This window comes from Oncorhynchus nerka, unplaced genomic scaffold (assembly GCF_034236695.1).
Source record: "Oncorhynchus nerka isolate Pitt River unplaced genomic scaffold, Oner_Uvic_2.0 unplaced_scaffold_2238, whole genome shotgun sequence".
Classification (NCBI taxonomy): Eukaryota; Metazoa; Chordata; class Actinopteri; order Salmoniformes; family Salmonidae; genus Oncorhynchus; species Oncorhynchus nerka.
In genome coordinates, this window is record NW_027039057.1 from 1 (window position 1) to 18,701 (window position 18,701).

General features: G+C 50.3%; 1 protein-coding gene across 4 annotated transcripts; it reads left to right on the top strand.

Annotated features, from left to right (window-relative positions):
• Positions 1-8,188: 8,188 nt before the first annotated feature.
• LOC135567277 (histone-lysine N-methyltransferase ASH1L-like) lies at positions 8,189-18,133 on the top strand. Of its 4 annotated transcripts, none has more exons than XM_065014697.1 (9): positions 8,189-8,222; positions 8,532-8,704; positions 9,311-9,402; positions 16,012-16,085; positions 16,217-16,262; positions 16,513-16,648; positions 16,759-16,938; positions 17,382-17,476; positions 18,090-18,133. In XM_065014697.1, the coding sequence occupies exons 4-8, from the start codon at positions 16,026-16,028 to the stop codon at positions 17,419-17,421; spliced, it is 462 nt and encodes a 153-aa protein (XP_064870769.1). In that variant the 5' UTR covers positions 8,189-8,222; positions 8,532-8,704; positions 9,311-9,402; positions 16,012-16,025; the 3' UTR covers positions 17,422-17,476; positions 18,090-18,133. The 4 variants fall into 4 exon arrangements, with proteins under 4 accessions (XP_064870769.1, XP_064870768.1, XP_064870771.1 ...); XM_065014696.1 differs by having other exon boundaries at positions 8,192-8,222; positions 8,444-8,704; XM_065014699.1 differs by lacking the exon at positions 8,189-8,222 and having other exon boundaries at positions 8,340-8,704; positions 16,759-16,936.
• Positions 18,134-18,701: the final 568 nt, after the last annotated feature.

Below are 18,701 nucleotides of genomic sequence, written 5' to 3' on the forward strand. Positions count from 1 at the left end.
CTGGCTGTCTGGCTGGCTGCCTGCATGGCCAATGTACTGTACACTGTCTGCCTGCCTGTATGGCCAACATACTGTACACTGGCTGGCTGGCTGGCTAGCTGGCTGCCTGGCTGGCCGGCCAACATACTGTACACTGTCTGCCTGGCTGGCTGGCTGGCCAACATACTGTACACTGTCTGCCTGGCTGGCTGGCCGCCAACATACTGTACACTGCCTGGCTACATGGCCAACATACTGTACACTGTCTGCCAGGCTGGCTGGCTGGCTGGCCAACATACTGTACACTGTCTGCCTGGCTGGCTGGCTGGCCAACATACTGTACACTGTCTGCCTGGCTGGCTGGCTGGCCAACATACTGTACACTGTCTGCCAGGCTGGCTGGCTGGATACATAATGTATACTGTCTGCCTGGCTGGCTGGCCAATATACTGTACACTGTCTGCCTGGCTGGCTGTCTGGCCAACATACTGTACACTGTCTGCCAGGCTGGCTGGCTGGCCAACATAATTTATACTGTCTGCCTGGCTAGCTGGCTGGCCAATATACTGTACACTGTCTGTCTGCCTGCATGTATGGCCAACATACTGTACACTGTCTGCCTGGATGGCTAGCTGGCCAGCATACTGTACACTGTCTGCCTGGCTGGCTGGCTGGCCAACATACTGTACACTGTCTGCCTGGCTGGCTGGCCAACATACTGTACACTGTCTGTCTGCCTGCCTGTATGGCCAACATACTGTACACTGGCTGGCTGGCTGCCTGGCTGGCTGGCCAACATACTGTACACTGTCTGCCTGGCTGGCTGGCCGGCCAACATACTGTACTGTCTGCCTGGCTGGCTGGTCAACATACTGTACACTGTCTGCCTGGCTGGCTGGCTGGCCAACATACTGTACACTGTCTGCCTGGCTGGCCAACATACTGTACACTGTCTGCCTGGCTGGCTGGCTGGCCAACATACTGTACACTGTCTGCCAGGCTGGCTGGCTGGCCAACATAATGTATACTGTCTGCCTGGCTGGCTGGCCAATATACTGTACACTGTCTGCCTGACTGGCTGTCTGGCCAACATACTGTACACTGTCTGTCTGCCTGCATGTATGGCCAACATACTGTACACTGTCTGCCTGGATGGCTAGCTGGCCAGCATACTGTACACTGTCTGCCAGGCTGGCTGGCTGGCCAACATAATGTATACTGTCTGCCTGGCTAGCTGGCTGGCCAATATACTGTACACTGTCTGTCTGCCTGCATGTATGGCCAACATACTGTACACTGTCTGCCTGGATGGCTAGCTGGCCAGCATACTGTACACTGTCTGCCTGGCTGGCTGGCTGGCCAACATACTGTACACTGTCTGGCTGGCCAACATACTCGTACACTGTCTGTCTGCCTGCCTGTATGGCCAACATACTGTACACTGGCTGGCTGGCTGGCTGGCTGCCTGGCTGGCTGGCCAACATACTGTACACTGTCTGCCTGGCTGGCTGGCCGGCCAACATACTGTACTGTCTGCCTGGCTGGCTGGTCAACATACTGTACAATGTCTGCCTGGCCAACATACTATACTGTACACTGTCTGCCTGGCTGGCTGGCTGGCCAACATACTGTACACTGTCTGCCTGGCTGGCTGGCCAACATACTGTACACTGTCTGTCTGCCTGCCTGTATGGCCAACATACTGTACACTGGCTGGCTGGCTGCCTGGCTGGCTGGCCAACATACTGTACACTGTCTGCCTGGCTGGCTGGCCGGCCAACATACTGTACTGTCTGCCTGGCTGGCTGGTCAACATACTGTACACTGTCTGCCTGGCTGGCTGGCTGGCCAACATACTGTACACTGTCTGCCTGGCTGGCCAACATACTGTACACTGTCTGCCTGGCTGGCTGGCTGGCCAACATACTGTACACTGTCTGCCAGGCTGGCTGGCTGGCCAACATAATGTATACTGTCTGCCTGGCTGGCTGGCCAATATACTGTACACTGTCTGCCTGACTGGCTGTCTGGCCAACATACTGTACACTGCTGGGTTGTCTGTCTGCCTGCACGGCACAACATACTGTGCCACTGTCTGCCTGATGGCTAGCTGGCCAGCATACTGTACACTGTCTGCCAGGCTGGCTGGCTGGCCAACATATCGTATACTGTCTGCCTGGGCTAGCTGGCTGGCCAATATACTGTACACTGTCTGTCTGCCTGCATGTATGGCCAACATACTGTACACTGTCTGCCTGATGGGCTAGCTGGCCAGCATACTGTACACTGTCTGCCTGGCTGGCTGGCTGGCCAACATAATACTGTACACTGTCTGGCTGGCCAACATACTGTACACCGTCTGTCTGCCTGCCTGTATGGCCAACATACTGTACACTGGCTGGCTGGCTGGCTGGCTGCCCGCTGGCTGGCCAACATACTGTACACGTCTGCCTGGCTGGCTGGCCGGCCAACATACTGTACTGTCTGCCTGGCTGGCTGGTCAACATACTGTACAATGTCTGCCTGGCCAACATACTATACTGTACACTGCCTGGCTGGCTGGCTGGCCAACATACTGCACTGCACACTGCCTGGCTGGCCGGCCAACATACTCGTACAGTGCACTGCCTGGCTGGCTGGGCCAACATACCGTACTCACACTGCCTGGCTGGCTGGCTAACATACTGTACTGTACACTGCCTGGCTGGCTGGCTGGCCAACATACTATACTGTACACTGCCTGGCTGGCCGCCAACATACTGTACTGCACACTTCCTGGCTGACTGGCCAACATACTATACTGTACACTGCCTTGCTGGCCAACATACGGTACTGTACACTGCCTGGCTGGCTGGCCAACATACGGTACTGTACACTGCCTGCCTGGCTGGCCAACATACTGTACTGTACACCGGCCTGCCTGGCTGGCTGGCCAACATACTGTACTGTACACTGCCCGCCTGGCTGGCTGGCTAACATACAGTACTGTACACTGCCTGGCTGGCCAACCCACGGTACTATACACTGCCTGGCTGGCTGGCTGGCCAACATACTGTACTGTACACTGCCTGGCTGGCTGGCCAACATACGGGTACTGTACACTGCCTGGCTGGCCAACATACTGTACTGTACACTGCCTAGCTGGCCAAGATATGGTACTGTACACTGCCTGGCTGGCTGGCCAACATACGGTACTGAACACTGCCTGGCTGGCTGGCCAACATACTGTACACTGCCTTCCTGGCTGGCTGGCCAACATACTATACACTGCCTGGCTGGCTGGCCAACATACTGCACTGTACACTGCCTGGCTGACTGGCCAACATACTGTACTGTACACTGCCTGGCTGGCCAACATACTGCACTGTACACTGCCTGGCTGGCTGGCCAACATACATACTGTACACTGCCTTGCTGGCCAACATAATGGTACTGTACATTGCCTGGCTGGCTGGCTGGCCAACATACCGTACTGTACACTGCCTGGCTGGCTGGCCAACATACTGTACTGTACACTGCCCTTGCTGGCCAACATACTGTACTGAACACTGCCTGGCTGGCTGGCCAACATACTGTACACTGCCTTCCTGGCTGGCTGGCCAACATACTATACACTGCCTGGCTGGCTGGCCAACATACTGCACTGTACACTGCCTGGCTGACTGGCCAACATACTGTACTGTACACTGCCTGCCTGACCGGCTGGCCAACATACTGTACTGTGCACTGCCTGCCTGGCCAACATACTGTACTGTACACTGCCTGCCTGGCTGGCTGGCCAACATACGGTACTGTACACTGCCTGGCTGGCCAACATACTGTACTGTACACTGCCTGGCTGGCCAACATACTGTACTGTACACTGCCTGGCTGGCCAACATACTGTACTGTACACTGCCTGGCTGGTCAACATGCTGTACTGTACACTGCCTGGCTGGTCAACATGCTGTACTGTACACTGCCTGGCTGGTCAACATGCTGTACTGTACACTGCCTGGCTGGCCAACATACTGTACTGTACACTGCCTGGCTGGCTGGCCAACATACTGTACTGTACACTGCCTGGCTGGCCAACATACTGTACTGTACACTGCCTGGCTGGCCAACATACTGTACTGTACACTGCCTGGCTGGTCAACATGCTGTACTGTACACTGCCTGGCTGGTCAACATGCTGTACTGTACACTGCCTGGCTGGCCAACATACTGTACTGTACACTGCCTGGCTGGCCAACATACTGTACTGTACACTGCCTGGCTGGCCAACATACTGTACTGTACACTGCCTGGCTGGCCAACATACTATACTGTACACTGCCAGGCTGGCTGGCCAACATACTGTACTGTACACTGCCAGGCTGGCTGGCCAACATATAATACTGTACACTGCCTGGCTGGCTGGCCAAAATACTGTACTATACACTGCCAGGCTGGCTGGCCAACATATAATACTGTACACTGCCAGGCTGGCTGGCCAACATATAATACTGTACACTGCCAGGCTGGCTGGCCAAAATACTGTACTATAAACACTGCCTGGGCTGGCTGGCCAAAATACTGTACTGTACACTGCCTGGCTGGCTGGCCAACATACTATACTGCACACTGCCTGGCTGGCCAAAATACTGTACTGTACACTGCCTGGCTGGCTGGCCAAAATACTGTACTGTACACTGCCTGGCTGGCTGGCCAACATACTGTACTGTACACTGCCTGGCTGGCTGGCCAAAAATACTGTACTGTACACTGCCTGGCTGGCTGGCAAACATACTGTACTGTACACTGCCTGGCTGGCCAAAAATACTGTACTATACACTGCCTGGCTGGCTGGCCAAAAATACTGTACTGTACACTGCCTGGCTGGCTGGCCAAAATACTGTACTGTACACTGCCTGGCTGGCTGGCCAACATACTGTACTGTACACTGCCTGGCTGGCTGGCCAACATACTGTACTGTACACTGCCTGGCTGGCTGGCCAACATATAATACTGTACACTGCCTGGCTGGCTGGCCAACATATAATACTCGTACACTGCCAGGCTGGCTGGCCAACATATAATACTGTACACTGCCAGGCTGGCTGGCCAACATATAATACTGTACACTGCCAGGCTGGCTGGCCAACATATAATACTATACACTGCCAGGCTGGCTGGCCAACATATAATACTGTACACTGCCTGGCTGGCTGGCCAACATACTGTACTGTACACTGCCAGGCTGGCTGGCCAACATATAATACTGTACACTGCCAGGCTGGCTGGCCAACATATAATACTGTACACTGCCAGGCTGGCTGGCCAACATATAATACTATACACTGCCAGGCTGGCTGGCCAACATATAATACTGTACACTCCTGCCTGGCTGGCTGGCCAACATACTGTACTGTACACTGCCTGGCTGGCTGGCCAACATATAATACTGTACACTGCCAGGCTGGCTGGCCAACATATAATACTGTACACTGCCAGGCTGGCTGGCCAACATATAATACTGTACACTGCCAGGCTGGCTGGCCAAAATACTGTACACTGCCAGGCTGGCTGGCCAACATATAATACTGTACACTGCCAGGCTGGCTGGCCAACATATAATACTATACACTGCCAGGCTGGCTGGCCAACATACTGTACTGTACACTGCCTGGCTGGCTGGCCAACATATAATACTGTACACTGCCAGGCTGGCTGGCCAACATATAATACTGTACACTGCCAGGCTGGCTGGCCAACATATAATACTGTACACTGCCAGGCTGGCTGGCCAACATATAATACTATACACTGCCAGGCTGGCTGGCCAACATATAATACTGTACACTGCCTGGCTGGCTGGCCAACATACTGTACTGTACACTGCCTGGCTGGCTGGCCAACATATAATACTGTACACTGCCAGGCTGGCTGGCCAACATATAATACTGTACACTGCCAGGCTGGCTGGCCAACATATAATACTGTACACTGCCAGGCTGGCTGGCCAAAATACTGTACTATACACTGCCTGGCTGGCTGGCCAACATACTGTACTGTACACTGCCAGGCTGGCTGGCCAAAATACTGTACACTGCCAGGCTGGCTGGCCAACATATAATACTGTACACTGCCAGGCTGGCTGGCCAACATATAATACTGTACACTGCCAGGCTGGCTGGCCAACATATAATACTGTACACTGCCAGGCTGGCTGGCCAACATATAATACTATACACTGCCAGGCTGGCTGGCCAACATATAATACTGTACACTGCCTGGCTGGCTGGCCAACATACTGTACTGTACACCGCCTGGCTGGCTGGCCAACATACTGTACTGTACACTGCCTGGCTGGCTGGCTGGCCAACATATGCGATACTGTACACTGCCTGTCTGCCTGGCTGGCTGGCCAATATACTGTACACTGCCTGGCTGGCTGGCTGAGCGGCTGGCCAACATACTTTACTATACACTGCCTGGCTGGCTGGCCAACATACTGTACTGTACACTGCCTGCCTGGCTGGCTGGCTGGCCAACATACTGTACTGTACACTGCCTGCCTGCCTGGCTGGCTGGCTGGCCAACATACTGTACTGTACACTGCCTGGCTGGCTGGCTGGCCAACATACTGTACTGTACACTGCCTGTCTGCCTGGCTGGCTGGCTGAGTGGCTGGCCAACATACTGTACTGTACACTGCCTGTCTGCCTGGCTGGCTGGCCAACATACTGTACTGTACACTGCCTGTCTGCCTGGCTGGCTGGCCAACATATTGTACTGACACTGCCTGGCTGTCTGGCCAACAATACAGCACACTGCCTACCTGGCTGGCTAGCTGGCCAACATATTACACACTGCTCGGCTGTTCGGCCAACAATACAGTACACTGCCACCTGGCTGGCTAGCTGGCCAACATATTGTACTGACACTGCCTGGCTGGCTTGTCAACATACTATACTGTACACTGCCTGTCTGACTGGCTGGCCAACATACTGTACTGTACACTGCCTGCCTGTCTGACTGGCTGGCCAACATACTGTACTGTACACTGCCTGTGACTGGCTGGCCAACATACTGTACTGTACACTGCCTACCTGGCTGGCTAGCTGGCCAACATATTGTACTGGACACTGCCTGGCTGGAAAACCCCTAGAAGGAAAGGCTGCTCAGTCAGTGTTAATGTTGGGTAATTTTGGAAATATGGGAAGAAAGGAGATACTTGCGGAGAAGTGACGGATAGAGGGATGGCGGGGGACTGATAGTGAGGGAGGATAGAGAGGGAGGGCAGAGGGAGGGAGGTAGAGCGTTGTTTTTGAGAGGGGAGGATGGATTTGTTTGGCATTCGCACATGATCTAACCAGACACATATGTGACTGAGCACACACACACACAGCCCACACACACATTCTAATGTATAATTTGTGTGCGTGGGTGTTTGCATGTGTGTGGGTGTTTGCGCGTGCGAGTGTATGTGTGTGTATACCAGAGGGGGCTTGTGGGAGGCGATATAGGTGGACGGGGCTCTTTGTAATGCCTGGAATGGAATCAGTGGAATGGTACCAAACACATCAAATACATGGAAAGATTGACTCTGTTCCAATGATTCTATTCCAGCCACTACAATGAGCCCGTCCTCCTAAAGCTCATTCCACCAGCCTCCTCTGGTGCATACTGTGCATGTGTGTGTGTGTGCTTGACTGCTTGTTGTTATTCCCAGAAGGGGAGTATATGATTTGAGGGGAATACCAGGCAGCAGTGCAAAGGAAGTGTAGAGTCACCCCATCTGCTGCTGTTTCAGGTACTGATACATATACACCTCATCTCTCTCTCTCTTCCCCTCTCTTTATTTCTCAATCATTCCCTTTCTCCTCCCTCTGTCTCCCACCTCTCTCTCATCTCTCCCTCTCGCTCCCTGTCCTTGCGCCAATGACTTCTCTCTGGACTCAAGACCCACACTATGACCTGAGCAGAAGGCAACTGAAGTGGCTGAGAACCGGTCAACGTTTTGGGGCTAAGAGAGGGCCTGGACGACCCAGGAAGAACCCTCTAGCCTCCCCTTTGGTCTCCCCCTTCCTCTCTCCTACAAGCCAACCAAACCCTCCAACTGAGACAGACGTCCAGAACAGAGACAGAAACAGAGGAAGAGGAGGAGGAGGAGATTCAGTACAAGATGTGATTGATGCTGTGATTCAGAGCCAGAGGAGGAGAAGACGGAAGAGGAGGCACATTGAAAAGGAGGTCGAGCATCCATCCTGTCTCCAAAGGTAAACCGTCAGAACTCACCCTTATCCCAACTGACCCAGCGAGTGCCCTCGCAGATGGTCGCAAAGTTTAACGCAACAACATTTCACTCCCACAGCGATCAAAGCGTTACTGAAAGTCTAGAAAGTGCATGCTATTTTACATACTCTGCAACTAGCTGCTAGATGTGCCCTGAAGACTTAATACTTCACACAGACAACGTATATTAACACATGGTTGACAGCACTGTGTGCTAAGCCAGTGCCCTTTCTCTCTCTTTTTCTTTCTCTCTATCCTATCTCTCGCTCTCTCACTTTATTCCTTCCTCTTAGTTCTGGTGAAGGTGAGCCAGTCACCCACACCCCCTCCATATGCACAGGCCAATCAGAGCTAATCCAAACTCCATCCCTAACCCCGGCCAGCCAATCAGATAAGGGAGCTGACCAGCTGCCTAGGAAGAGGTTTCAGAGGCGGGGCTCTACTCAGATGACTACAAAACTACAGAGTGAGTTATCATCACCCGTTCATACAAACTAACTTCACATACTCTGAATTGATTTCACAAATGGTTTGTATTCTTTATTTATTTATTTTAATTTTTTAACCCCCTTTTTCTCCCCAATTTTGTAGTAACCAATTGTTAGTAATTACTATCTTGTCTCATCGCTACAACTCCCGTACGGGCTCGGGAGAGACGAAGGTTGAAAGCCATGCGTCCTCTGAAACACAACCCAACCAAGCCGCACTGCTTCTTAACACAGCGCGCATCCAACCCGGAAGCCAGCCGCACCAATGTGTTGGAGGAAACACCGTGCACCTGGCGACCTTGGTTAGCGCGCACTGCGCCCGGCCCGCCACAGGAGTCGCTGGTGCGCGATGAGACAAGGATATCCCTACCGGCCAAACCCTCCCTAACCCGGAAGACGCTAGGCCAATTGTGCGTCGCCCCACGGACCTCCCGGTCGAGGCCGGCTGCGCCTGGGCGCGAACCCAGAGTCTCTGGTGGCACAGCTAGCACTGCGATGCAGTGCACTAGACCACTGCGCCACCCGGGAGGCCTAAATGGTGTGTATTCTATTAATTCCATTGTGTAAATGTGTCTCTTCCCCAGTCCCTCCTCTCAGAACCAGCTGATCAGAGAGAGACTGGAATATACACCAGGACAACAAGACTACAGCCTCCTGCCTGCTCCCATACATGTTGGTGAGTGAGTTTTTATTTAAAAGAAATTGATTTCACCTTTATTTAAACAGGTAGGCCAGTTGAGAACAAGTTCTCATTTACAACTGTGACCTGGCAAAGATAAAGCAAAGCAGTGCAACACAGACAACAACACAAAATCAAATCAAATCAAATTGTATTTGTCACATACACATGGTTAGCAGATGTTAATGCAGTGTAGCGAAATGCTTGTGCTTCTAGTTCCGGCAATGCAGTGATAACCAACAAGTAATCTAACTAACAATTCTAAAACTACTGTCTTATACACAGTGTAAGAGGGGATAAATAATATGTACATAAGGATATATGAATGAGTGATGGTACAGAGCAGCATACAGTAGATGGTATCAGTACAGTATATACATATGAGATGAGTATGTAGACAAAGTAAACAAAGTGGCATAGTTAAAGTGGCTAGTGATACATGTATTACATAAGGATGCAGTCGATGATGTAGAGTACAGTATATACGTATGCATATGAGATGAATAATGTAGGGTAAGTAACATTATATAAGGTAGCATTGTTTAAAGTGGCTAGTGATATATTTACATCATTTCCCATCAATTCCCATTATTAAAGTGGCTGGAGTTGAGTCAGTGTCAGTGTGTTGGCAGCAGCCACTCAATGTTAGTGGTGGCTGTTTAACATTCTGATGGCCTTGAGATAGAAGCTGTTTTTCAGTCTCTCGGTCCCAGCTTTGATGCACCTGTACTGACCTCGCCTTCTGGATGATAGCGGGGTGAACAGGCAGTGGTTCGGGTGGTTGATGTCCTTGATGATCTTTATGGCCTTCCTGTAACATCGGGTGGTGTAGGTGTCCTGGAGGGCAGGTAGTTCCCCCGGTGATGCGTTGTGCAGACCTCACTACCCTCTGGAGAGCCTTACGGTTGAGGGCGGAGCAGTTGCCGTACCAGGCGGTGATACAGCCCGCCAGGATGCTCTCGGTGTGCATCTGTAGAAGTTTGTGAGTGCTTTTGGTGACAAGCCGAATTTCTTCAGCCTCCTGAGGTTGAAGAGGCGCTGCTGCGCCCTTCTTCACGACGCTGTCAGTGTGAGTGGACCAATTCAGTTTGTCTGTGATGTGTATGCCGAGGAACTTAAAACATACCCTCTCCACTACTGTTCCATCGATGTGGATAGGGGGGTGTTCCTCTGCTGTTTCCTGAAGTCCACAATCATCTCCTTAGTTTTGTTGACGTTGAGTGTGAGGTTATTTTCCTGACACCACACTCCGAGGGCCCTCACCTCCTCCCTGTAGGCCGTCTCGTCGTTGTTGGTAATCAAGCCTACCACTGTTGTGTCGTCCCAAAACTTGATGATTGAGTTGGAGGCGTGCGTGGCCACGCAGTCGTGGGTGAACAGGAGTACAGGAGAGGGCTCAGATCGCACCCTGTGGGGCCCCCGTGTTGAGGATCAGCGGGGAGGAGATGTTGTTGCCTACCCTCACCACCTGGGGGCGGCCCCGTCGGGAAGTCTAGTACCCAGTTGCACAGGGCGGGGTCGAGACCCCAGGGTCTCGAGCTTGATGACGAGCTTGAGGGTACTATGGTGTTGAATGCCGAGCTGTAGTCGATGAACAGCATTCTCACATAGGTATTCCTCTTGTCCAGGTGGGTTAGGGCAGTGTGCAGTGTGGTTGAGATTGCATCGTCTGTGGACCTATTTGGGCGGTAAGCAAATTGGAGTGGGTCTAGGGTGTCAGGTAGGGTGGAGGTGATATGGTCCTTGACTAGTCTCTCAAAGCACTTCATGATGACGGAAGTGAGTGCTACGGGCGGTAGTCGTTTAGCTCAGTTACCTTAGCTTTCTTGGGAACAGGAACAATGGTGGCCCTCTTGAAGCATGTGGGAACAACAGACTGGGATAGGGATTGATTGAATATGTCCGTAAACACACCGGCCAGCTGGTCTGCGCATGCTCTGAGGGCGCGGCTGGGGATGCCGTCTGGGCCTGCAGCCTTGCGAGGGTTAACACGTTTAAATGTCTTACTCACCTCGGCTGCAGTGAAGGAGAGACCGCATGTTTTGCGTTGCAGGCCGTGTCAGTGGCACTGTATTGTCCTCAAAGCCGGCAAAAAGTTATTTAGTCTGCCTGGGAGCAAGACATCCTGGTCCGTGACTGGGCTGGGTTTCTTCTTGTAGTCCGTGATTGACTGTAGACCCTGCCACATGCCTCTTGTGTCTGAGCTGTTGAATTGAGATTCTACTTTGTCTCTGTACTGACGCTTAGCTTGTTTAATAGCCTTGCGGAGGGAATAGCTGCACTGTTTGTATTCGGTCATGTTGCCAGACACCTTGCCCTGATTAAAAGCAGTGGTTCGTGCTTTCAGTTTCACGCGAATGCTGCCATCAATCCACGGTTTCTGGTTAGGAATGTTTTTATCGTTGCTATGGGAACGACATCTTCAACGCGACGCTCTAATGAACTCGCACATCAATCAGCGTATTGGCCAATATTTTTATCTGACGCAATACGAAAACATGTCCCAGTCCACGGATGGAAGCAGTCTTGGAGTGTGGAGTCAGCTTGGTCTGACCAGCGTTGGACAGACCTCAGCGTGGGAGCCTCTTGTTTAAGTTTCTGCCTGTAGGCAGGGATCAACAAAATGGAGTCGTGGTCAGCTTTTCCGAAAGGGGGCGGGCAGGGCCTTTTAATGCGTCGCGGAAGTTAGAGTAACAACGATCCAAGGTTTTACCACCCCTGGTTGCGCAATCGATATGCTGATAAATTTAGGGAGTCTTGTTTTCAGATTAGCTTTGTTAAAATCCCCAGCTACAATGAATGCAGCCTCCGGATAAATGGTTTCCAGTTTGCAAAGAGTTAAATAAAGTTCGTTCAGAGAGTTACACAGAGTTACACATGGAGTAAACAAACATACAGTCAATAACACAATAGAAAAAAGTCTATATACAGTGTGTGCAAATGGCGTGAGGAGGTAAGGCAATAAATAGTAGTAGTAGCGAAGTAATTACAATTTAGCAAATGAACACTGGTGTGATAGATGTGCAGATGATGATGTGCAAGTAGAAATACTGGTGTGCAAAAGAGCAAAAAAAGTAAATTAAAACAATATGGGGATGAGGTAGGTAGTTAGATGGGCTGTGTACAGCTGCAGCGATCAGTAAGCTGCTCAGATAGCTGATGTTTAAAGTTAGTGAGGGAGATTTGTCTCTAACTTTAGCGATTTTTGCAATTTGTTCCAGTCATTGGCAGCTGAGAACTGGAAGGAAAGGCGGCCAAAGGGGGTGTTGGCTTTGGGGATGACCAGTGAGATATACCGCGTTCTATGGGTGGGTGTTGTTAGGGTGACCACTGAGCTGAGATGAGGCAGAGCTTTACCTAGCATAGACTTATAGATGACCTGGAGCCAGTGGGTCTGGCGACGAATATGAAGCGAGGGCCAGCCAACATAAGCATACAGGTCGCAGTGGTGGGTGGTATATGGGGCTTTGGTGACAAAACGGATGGCACTGTGATAGACTGCAGCCAGTTTGCTGAGTAGAGTGTTGGTGGTTATTTTGTAAATGACATCCCCGAAGTCGAGGATCGGTAGGATAGTCAGTTTTACGAGTGTATGTTTGGCAGCGTGAGTGAAGGAGGCTTTGTTTTGCGAAATAGGAAGCTGATTGTGGATTTAATTTTGGATTTTTAAAATGTTTAATATGAGTCTGGAAGAAGAGTTTAGTCTAGCCAGACACCTAAGTATTTGTAGTTGTCCACATATTCTAAGTCAGAACCGTCCAGATTAGTGATGCGGGTGGGTGTGTGCAGCGATCGGTTGAAGAGCATGCATTTAGTTTTACTAGCGTTTAAGAGCAGTTGGAGGTCACGGAAGGAGTGTTGTATGGCATTGAGGCTCGTTTGGGGGTTTGTTAACACAGTGTCCAAAGAAGAGCCAGATGTATACAGAATGGTATCGTCTGTGTAGAGGTGGATCAAGGAAACACCCTCAGCAAGGGCGTCATCGTTGATATATACAGAGAAAAGAGTCGGCCCGAGAATTGAACCCTGTGGTACCCCCATAGAGATTGCCAGAGGTCCGGACAACAGGCCCTCCGATTTGACACACTGAACTCTATCTAAGAAGTAGTTGGTGAAACAGGCGAGGCAGTCATTTGAGAAACCAAGGCTGTTGAATCTGCCGATAAGAATGTGGTGATTGACAGAGTCGAAAGCCTTGGCCAGGTCGATGAATACAGCTGCCCAGTACTGTTTTTTATCGATGCTGGTTATGATATTGTTTAGTACCTTGAGCGTGGCTGAGGGGCACCCATGACCAACTCGGAAACCGGATTGCACAGCGGAGAAAGTACGGTGGGATTCGAAATGGTCAGTGATCTGTTTGTTAACTTGGCTTTCGAAGACTTTTGAAAAGCAGGGCAGGATGGATATAGGTCTGTAACAGTTTGGCTCTAGAGTGTCACCCCCTTTGAAAAGGGGGATGACCGCTGGCAGCTTCCCAATCTTTAGGAATCTCGGTCGATACGAAGAGAGGTTGAACAGACTGGTAATAGGGGTTGCAAAAATGGCGGCAGATCATTTTAGAAAGAGAGGGTCCAGATTGTCTATCCCAGATGATTTATATGGGTCCAGGTTTTGCAGCTCTTTCAGAACATCTGCTATCTCGATTTGGGTGAAGGAGAAGCTGGGGAGGCTTGGGCAAGTAGCTGCAGGGCAAGTACAGTGGGGAGAACAAGTATTTGATACACTGACGATTTTGCAGGTTTTCCTACTTATAAAGCATGTAGAGGTCTGTAATGTTTTATCATAGGTACACTTCAACTGTGAGAGACGGAATCTAAAACAAAAATCCAGAAAATCACATTGTATGATTTTTAAGTAATTCATTTGCATTTTATTGCATGACATAAGTATTTGATACATCAGAAAAGCAGAACTTAATATTTGGTACAGAAACCTTTGTTTGCAATTACAGAGATCATACGTTTCCTGTAGTTCTTGACCAGGTTTGCACACACTGCAGCAGGGATTTTGGCCCACTCCTCCATACAGACCCTCTCCAGATTCTTCAGGTTTCGGGGCTGTCGCTGGGCAATACGGACTTTCAGCTCCCTCCAAAGATTTTCTATTGGGTTCAGGTCTGGAGACTGGCTAGGCCACTCCAGGACTTTGAGATGCTTATTACGGAGCCACTCCTTAGTTTCCCTGGCTGTGTGTTTCGAGTCGTTGTCATGCTGGAAGACCCAGCCACGACCCATCTTCAATGCTCTTACTGAGGGAAGGAGGTTGTTGGCCAAGATCTCGCGATACATGGCCCCATCCATCCTCCCCTCAATACGGTGCAGTCGTCCTGTCCCCTGCAGAAAAGCATCCCCAAAGAATGATGTTTCCACCTCCATGCTTCAAGGTTGGGATGGTGTTCTTGGGGTTGTACTCATCCTTCTTCTTCCTCCAAACACGGCGAGTGGAGTTTAGACCAAAAAGCTCTATATTTGTCTCATCAGACCACAGGACCTTATCCCATTCCTCCTCTGGATCATCCAGATGGTCATTGGCAAACTTCAGACGGGCCTGGACATGCACTGGCTTGAGCAGGGGGACCTTGCGTGCTCTGCGGGATTTTAATTCATGACGGGCGTAGTGTGTTACTAATGGTTTTCTTTGAGACTGTGGTCCCAGCTCTCTTCAGGTCATTGACCAGGTCCTTCCATGTAGTTCTGGGCTGATCCCTCACCTTGCTCATGATCATTGATGCCCCACGAGGTGAGATCTTGCATGGAGCCCCAGACCGAGGGGGATTGACCGTCATCTTGAACTTCTTCCATTTTCTAATAATTGCGCCAACAGTTGTTGCCTTCTTACCAAGCTGCTTGCCTATTGTCCTGTAGCCCATCCCAGCCTTGTGCAGGTCTACCATTTAGCCCTGATGTCCTTACACAGCTCTCTCTCATACAATGTGATTTTCTGGATTGTTGTTTTAGGTTCCGTCTCTCACAGTTGAAGTGTACCTATGATAAGAATTACAGACCTATACATGCTTTGTAAGTAGGAAAACCTGCAAAATCGGCAGTGTATCAAATACTTGTTCTCCCCACTGTAGCTGCAAAGGGTGCGGAGCTGTTGGCCAGAGTTGGGGTAGCTAGGAGGAAAGCATTCTACATTTTTTGAAAGGTGCATGCTTATTTAAGGAAATTACTTTTAAAGAACAACCAGGCATCCTCTACTGACGGGATGAGGTCAATATCCTTCCAGGATACCCGAGCCAGGTCGATTAGAAAGGCCTGCTCGCAGAAGTGTTTTAGGGAGCGTTTGACAGTGATGAGGGGTGGTCGTTTGACTGTGGACCCATAGCGGATGCAGGCAATGAGGCAGTGATCGCTGAGATCTTGATTGAAAACAGCAAAGGTGTATTTGGAGGGCAAGTAGGTCAGGATAATATCTATGAGGGTGCCCATGTTTTGGATTTAGGTTGTACCTGATGGGTTCTTTGATAATTTGTGTGAGATTGAGGGCATCTAGTTTAGATTGTAGGACTGCCGGGGTGTTAAGCATATCCCAGTTTATGTCACCTAACAGAACGAAGTGTGTGTGTGTGTCAGGTTTTTAACACCCCCTTTTCTCTCACAGGGAAGTACCTAAGAATGAGACGTATTGACTTTCAGTTGCCCTTTGATGTCATGTGGCTCTTCAGGCACAACCAGGTGTGTAATACACACACACAAACACACACACACACACACACACACACACACACACACACACACACACACACACACACACACACACAGAATAAACTCACTCACTTGAATGACCATGTCTCTGTGTGTTCCAGCTCCACAAAGAGCCAGATGTTCCTCAGACCAGAGAGATCTCATCCTGTGAGTACCCTAAAGTCACAGAGTACCCTAAAGTCAGAGATGGCTCCTGCATGTGCATGCGGTGCATACCGTACACAACGTTCATACTGTAGTGTGTACATCAATACTTGACTTCAACATGACTTACCACCCTACTTGGTTGGGGGGGGGGGGGACATCCCACTGTTGCAGTGACACGTTGAAAGTGTTCCGTCTGTGTGGAGGGGTCCATACCTCATTTTATCTCTGTCGGTCTTTGTTTTCCTCCCAGACCAACCAAAAGAGAAGAGCCTGTCCAGTCACCAGACATGGGTGTCCCTCCCTCCCTCTCCCCAGGAGGAGTGTTCCAGTCCCAGTAAGAAGCTGTTTCCCTACCTGGACATGGAGCCTATGACCACCAGTGACAGGTAAAGACAGAAGACAACCCGCCATGTCAATACACATGGACGTGCAGACTAGTAGTTTATGTGCATTTCTCAAAGTAATGATCTTATTTATGTATTTGTTTGATTGTCAGGGTGTTCGTCCTGAAGCACCGCGTGTTCCTTTTGAGGAACTGGGAGAGGGGTCAGAGACAGACAGATACGCCTGAGGAGGGGGAGAGAGGGGGAACGAGAGAAAGATGGAGGAGGAGTTTCCAGCTATGTAGCTACTGGGGACAACAACAGCCACATCATGTCAGGTCCATGAAGCAAGTGTGTGTGTTAGTTTAAGTTTTTGTAGGTGTGTGTGTGCTCGCACGCCTGTGTATGTGCACCTGTGTGTCAGTGTGTTTTAATTTAAATGTGTTCATTGTCTTTCAGTAGTATTGTACTGAGTGTATGTTTATATGGACATAGATGTGTGTGTGTTCATCTCAGTGCTCAGTTGAGCTCTCTGTTTTACAGTATTTATTGAGCCATATCATATTCAGCATTACACACACAGCAGTTTTCCAACCACAGAAATAAGTGCTTTCCCATTTCTGTCATCTCTTCACTGCCGTCCAAGAACATCCAGCTAGGTTCAGCTTTCCCCATAAACTATCAACCAAAATGTATTTCCATCAAACAGTCTCCAGCAAAGAACATATATATATATATATATACACACACACAAAATACCATCCATGGGCACTAAGGTTCTTTCCTCTCTCTCTAGGTCGACAAATGGCGGTGAAGAAGAATGTTGTGTGGACTAGTGAGCCCCTTCGTGATCCCCAGTGCCCCCATAACCCCCTCAGAACCACGCCCCAGGTGAGTGCTCTCCTCGTGAGTGCTCTCCTCTGAGTGCTCCCCTCTGAGTGCTCCCCTCTGAGTGCTCTCCTCTGAGTGCTCCCCTCTGAGTGCTCCCCTCTGAGTGCTCCCCTCTGAGTGCTCTCCTCTGAGTGCTCCCCTCTGAGTGTTCCCCTCTGAGTGTTCCCCTCTGAGTTTTCCCCTCTGAGTGCTCCCCTCTGAGTGTTCTCCTCTGAGTGCTCTCCTCTGAGTGCTCCCCTCTGAGTGTTCCCCTCTGAGTGCTCCCCTCTGAGTGTTCCCCTCTGAGTGTTCCCCTCTGAGTGTTCCCCTCTGAGTGCTCTCCTCTGAGTGCTCCCCTCTGAGTGCTCCCCTCTGAGTGTTCCCCTCTGAGTGCTCCCCTCTGAGTGCTCCCCTCTGAGTGCTCTCCTCTGAGTGTTCCCCTCTGAGTGTTCTCCTCTGAGTGTTCCCCTCTGAGTGTTCCCCTCTGAGTGCTCTCCTCTGTACTGTAACTGTAAAGATATTCACTCATTAGTGTCTCCCATGAGGGCTGTCTTGAAGTATTCATATGGAGTTCTTTGTCTGTGTCACTAATTCTTATAACTAACTCCTGATGTCGCATCTACCCCCACCACAGCTCACTGAGAACAGACAAGAGGAAAAAAAACAGGTGGAGGAGGCTGGAGGAGGTTCGGAAGGAGCGACTGAACAACATACTCCTGAAGCTGCGGCAGACATGGTTGGTGAGAGAGGACAAGGAAGGAAGGAGGGGGGGAAATCTCAGCTTAGTCTCTCTTCTTCTTCCAAGTAGCTCAGTTCAGCTAACTTTGCACTAGTGTTGGGGGGAAAACACTTCCCTGAAATGATTTGTTATAAAGATGATTTTTGGGCTTTGTTTTTGAGAGGAATGAGGGTGTAGTTGTTTACTGTACCATTGAGAATGATTGTCAGACAGTCAGTAGACCAGTGACAGTCTGATTTAATAGTCAGAGAGGGCGGAAGGGATGGATGGAGACCATAGAGTCTTAAGGCTGGATTAAATTCGCATTGTGGAAGATCCGCGTTGTAGCTCGATTTAAATGTAAAGGAAATGTTCCGTGTTCTCGCAGACTAGATTCACGGTAAACGCTGCATGTCGGCTCAATCTGAAATTACCATGACAATAACATTTTTACAATTTTACCTCATTTTTGTGATATCCAATTGCAATCCAATTACAATCTTGTCTCATTGCTGCAACTACCCAATG

Bases quoted from the DNA above. Each gene is read 5' to 3' on its own strand.
- LOC135567277 (XM_065014697.1), top strand. From the start codon at position 16,026: ATGAGACGTATTGACTTTCAGTTGCCCTTTGATGTCATGTGGCTCTTC. The intron at 16,649-16,758 runs GTAAAGACAGAA...TTTGATTGTCAG, and splicing joins CCTATGACCACCAGTGACAG to GGTGTTCGTCCTGAAGCACC. The intron at 16,939-17,381 runs GTGTGTGTTAGT...CTCTCTCTCTAG, and splicing joins GTCAGGTCCATGAAGCAAGT to GTCGACAAATGGCGGTGAAG.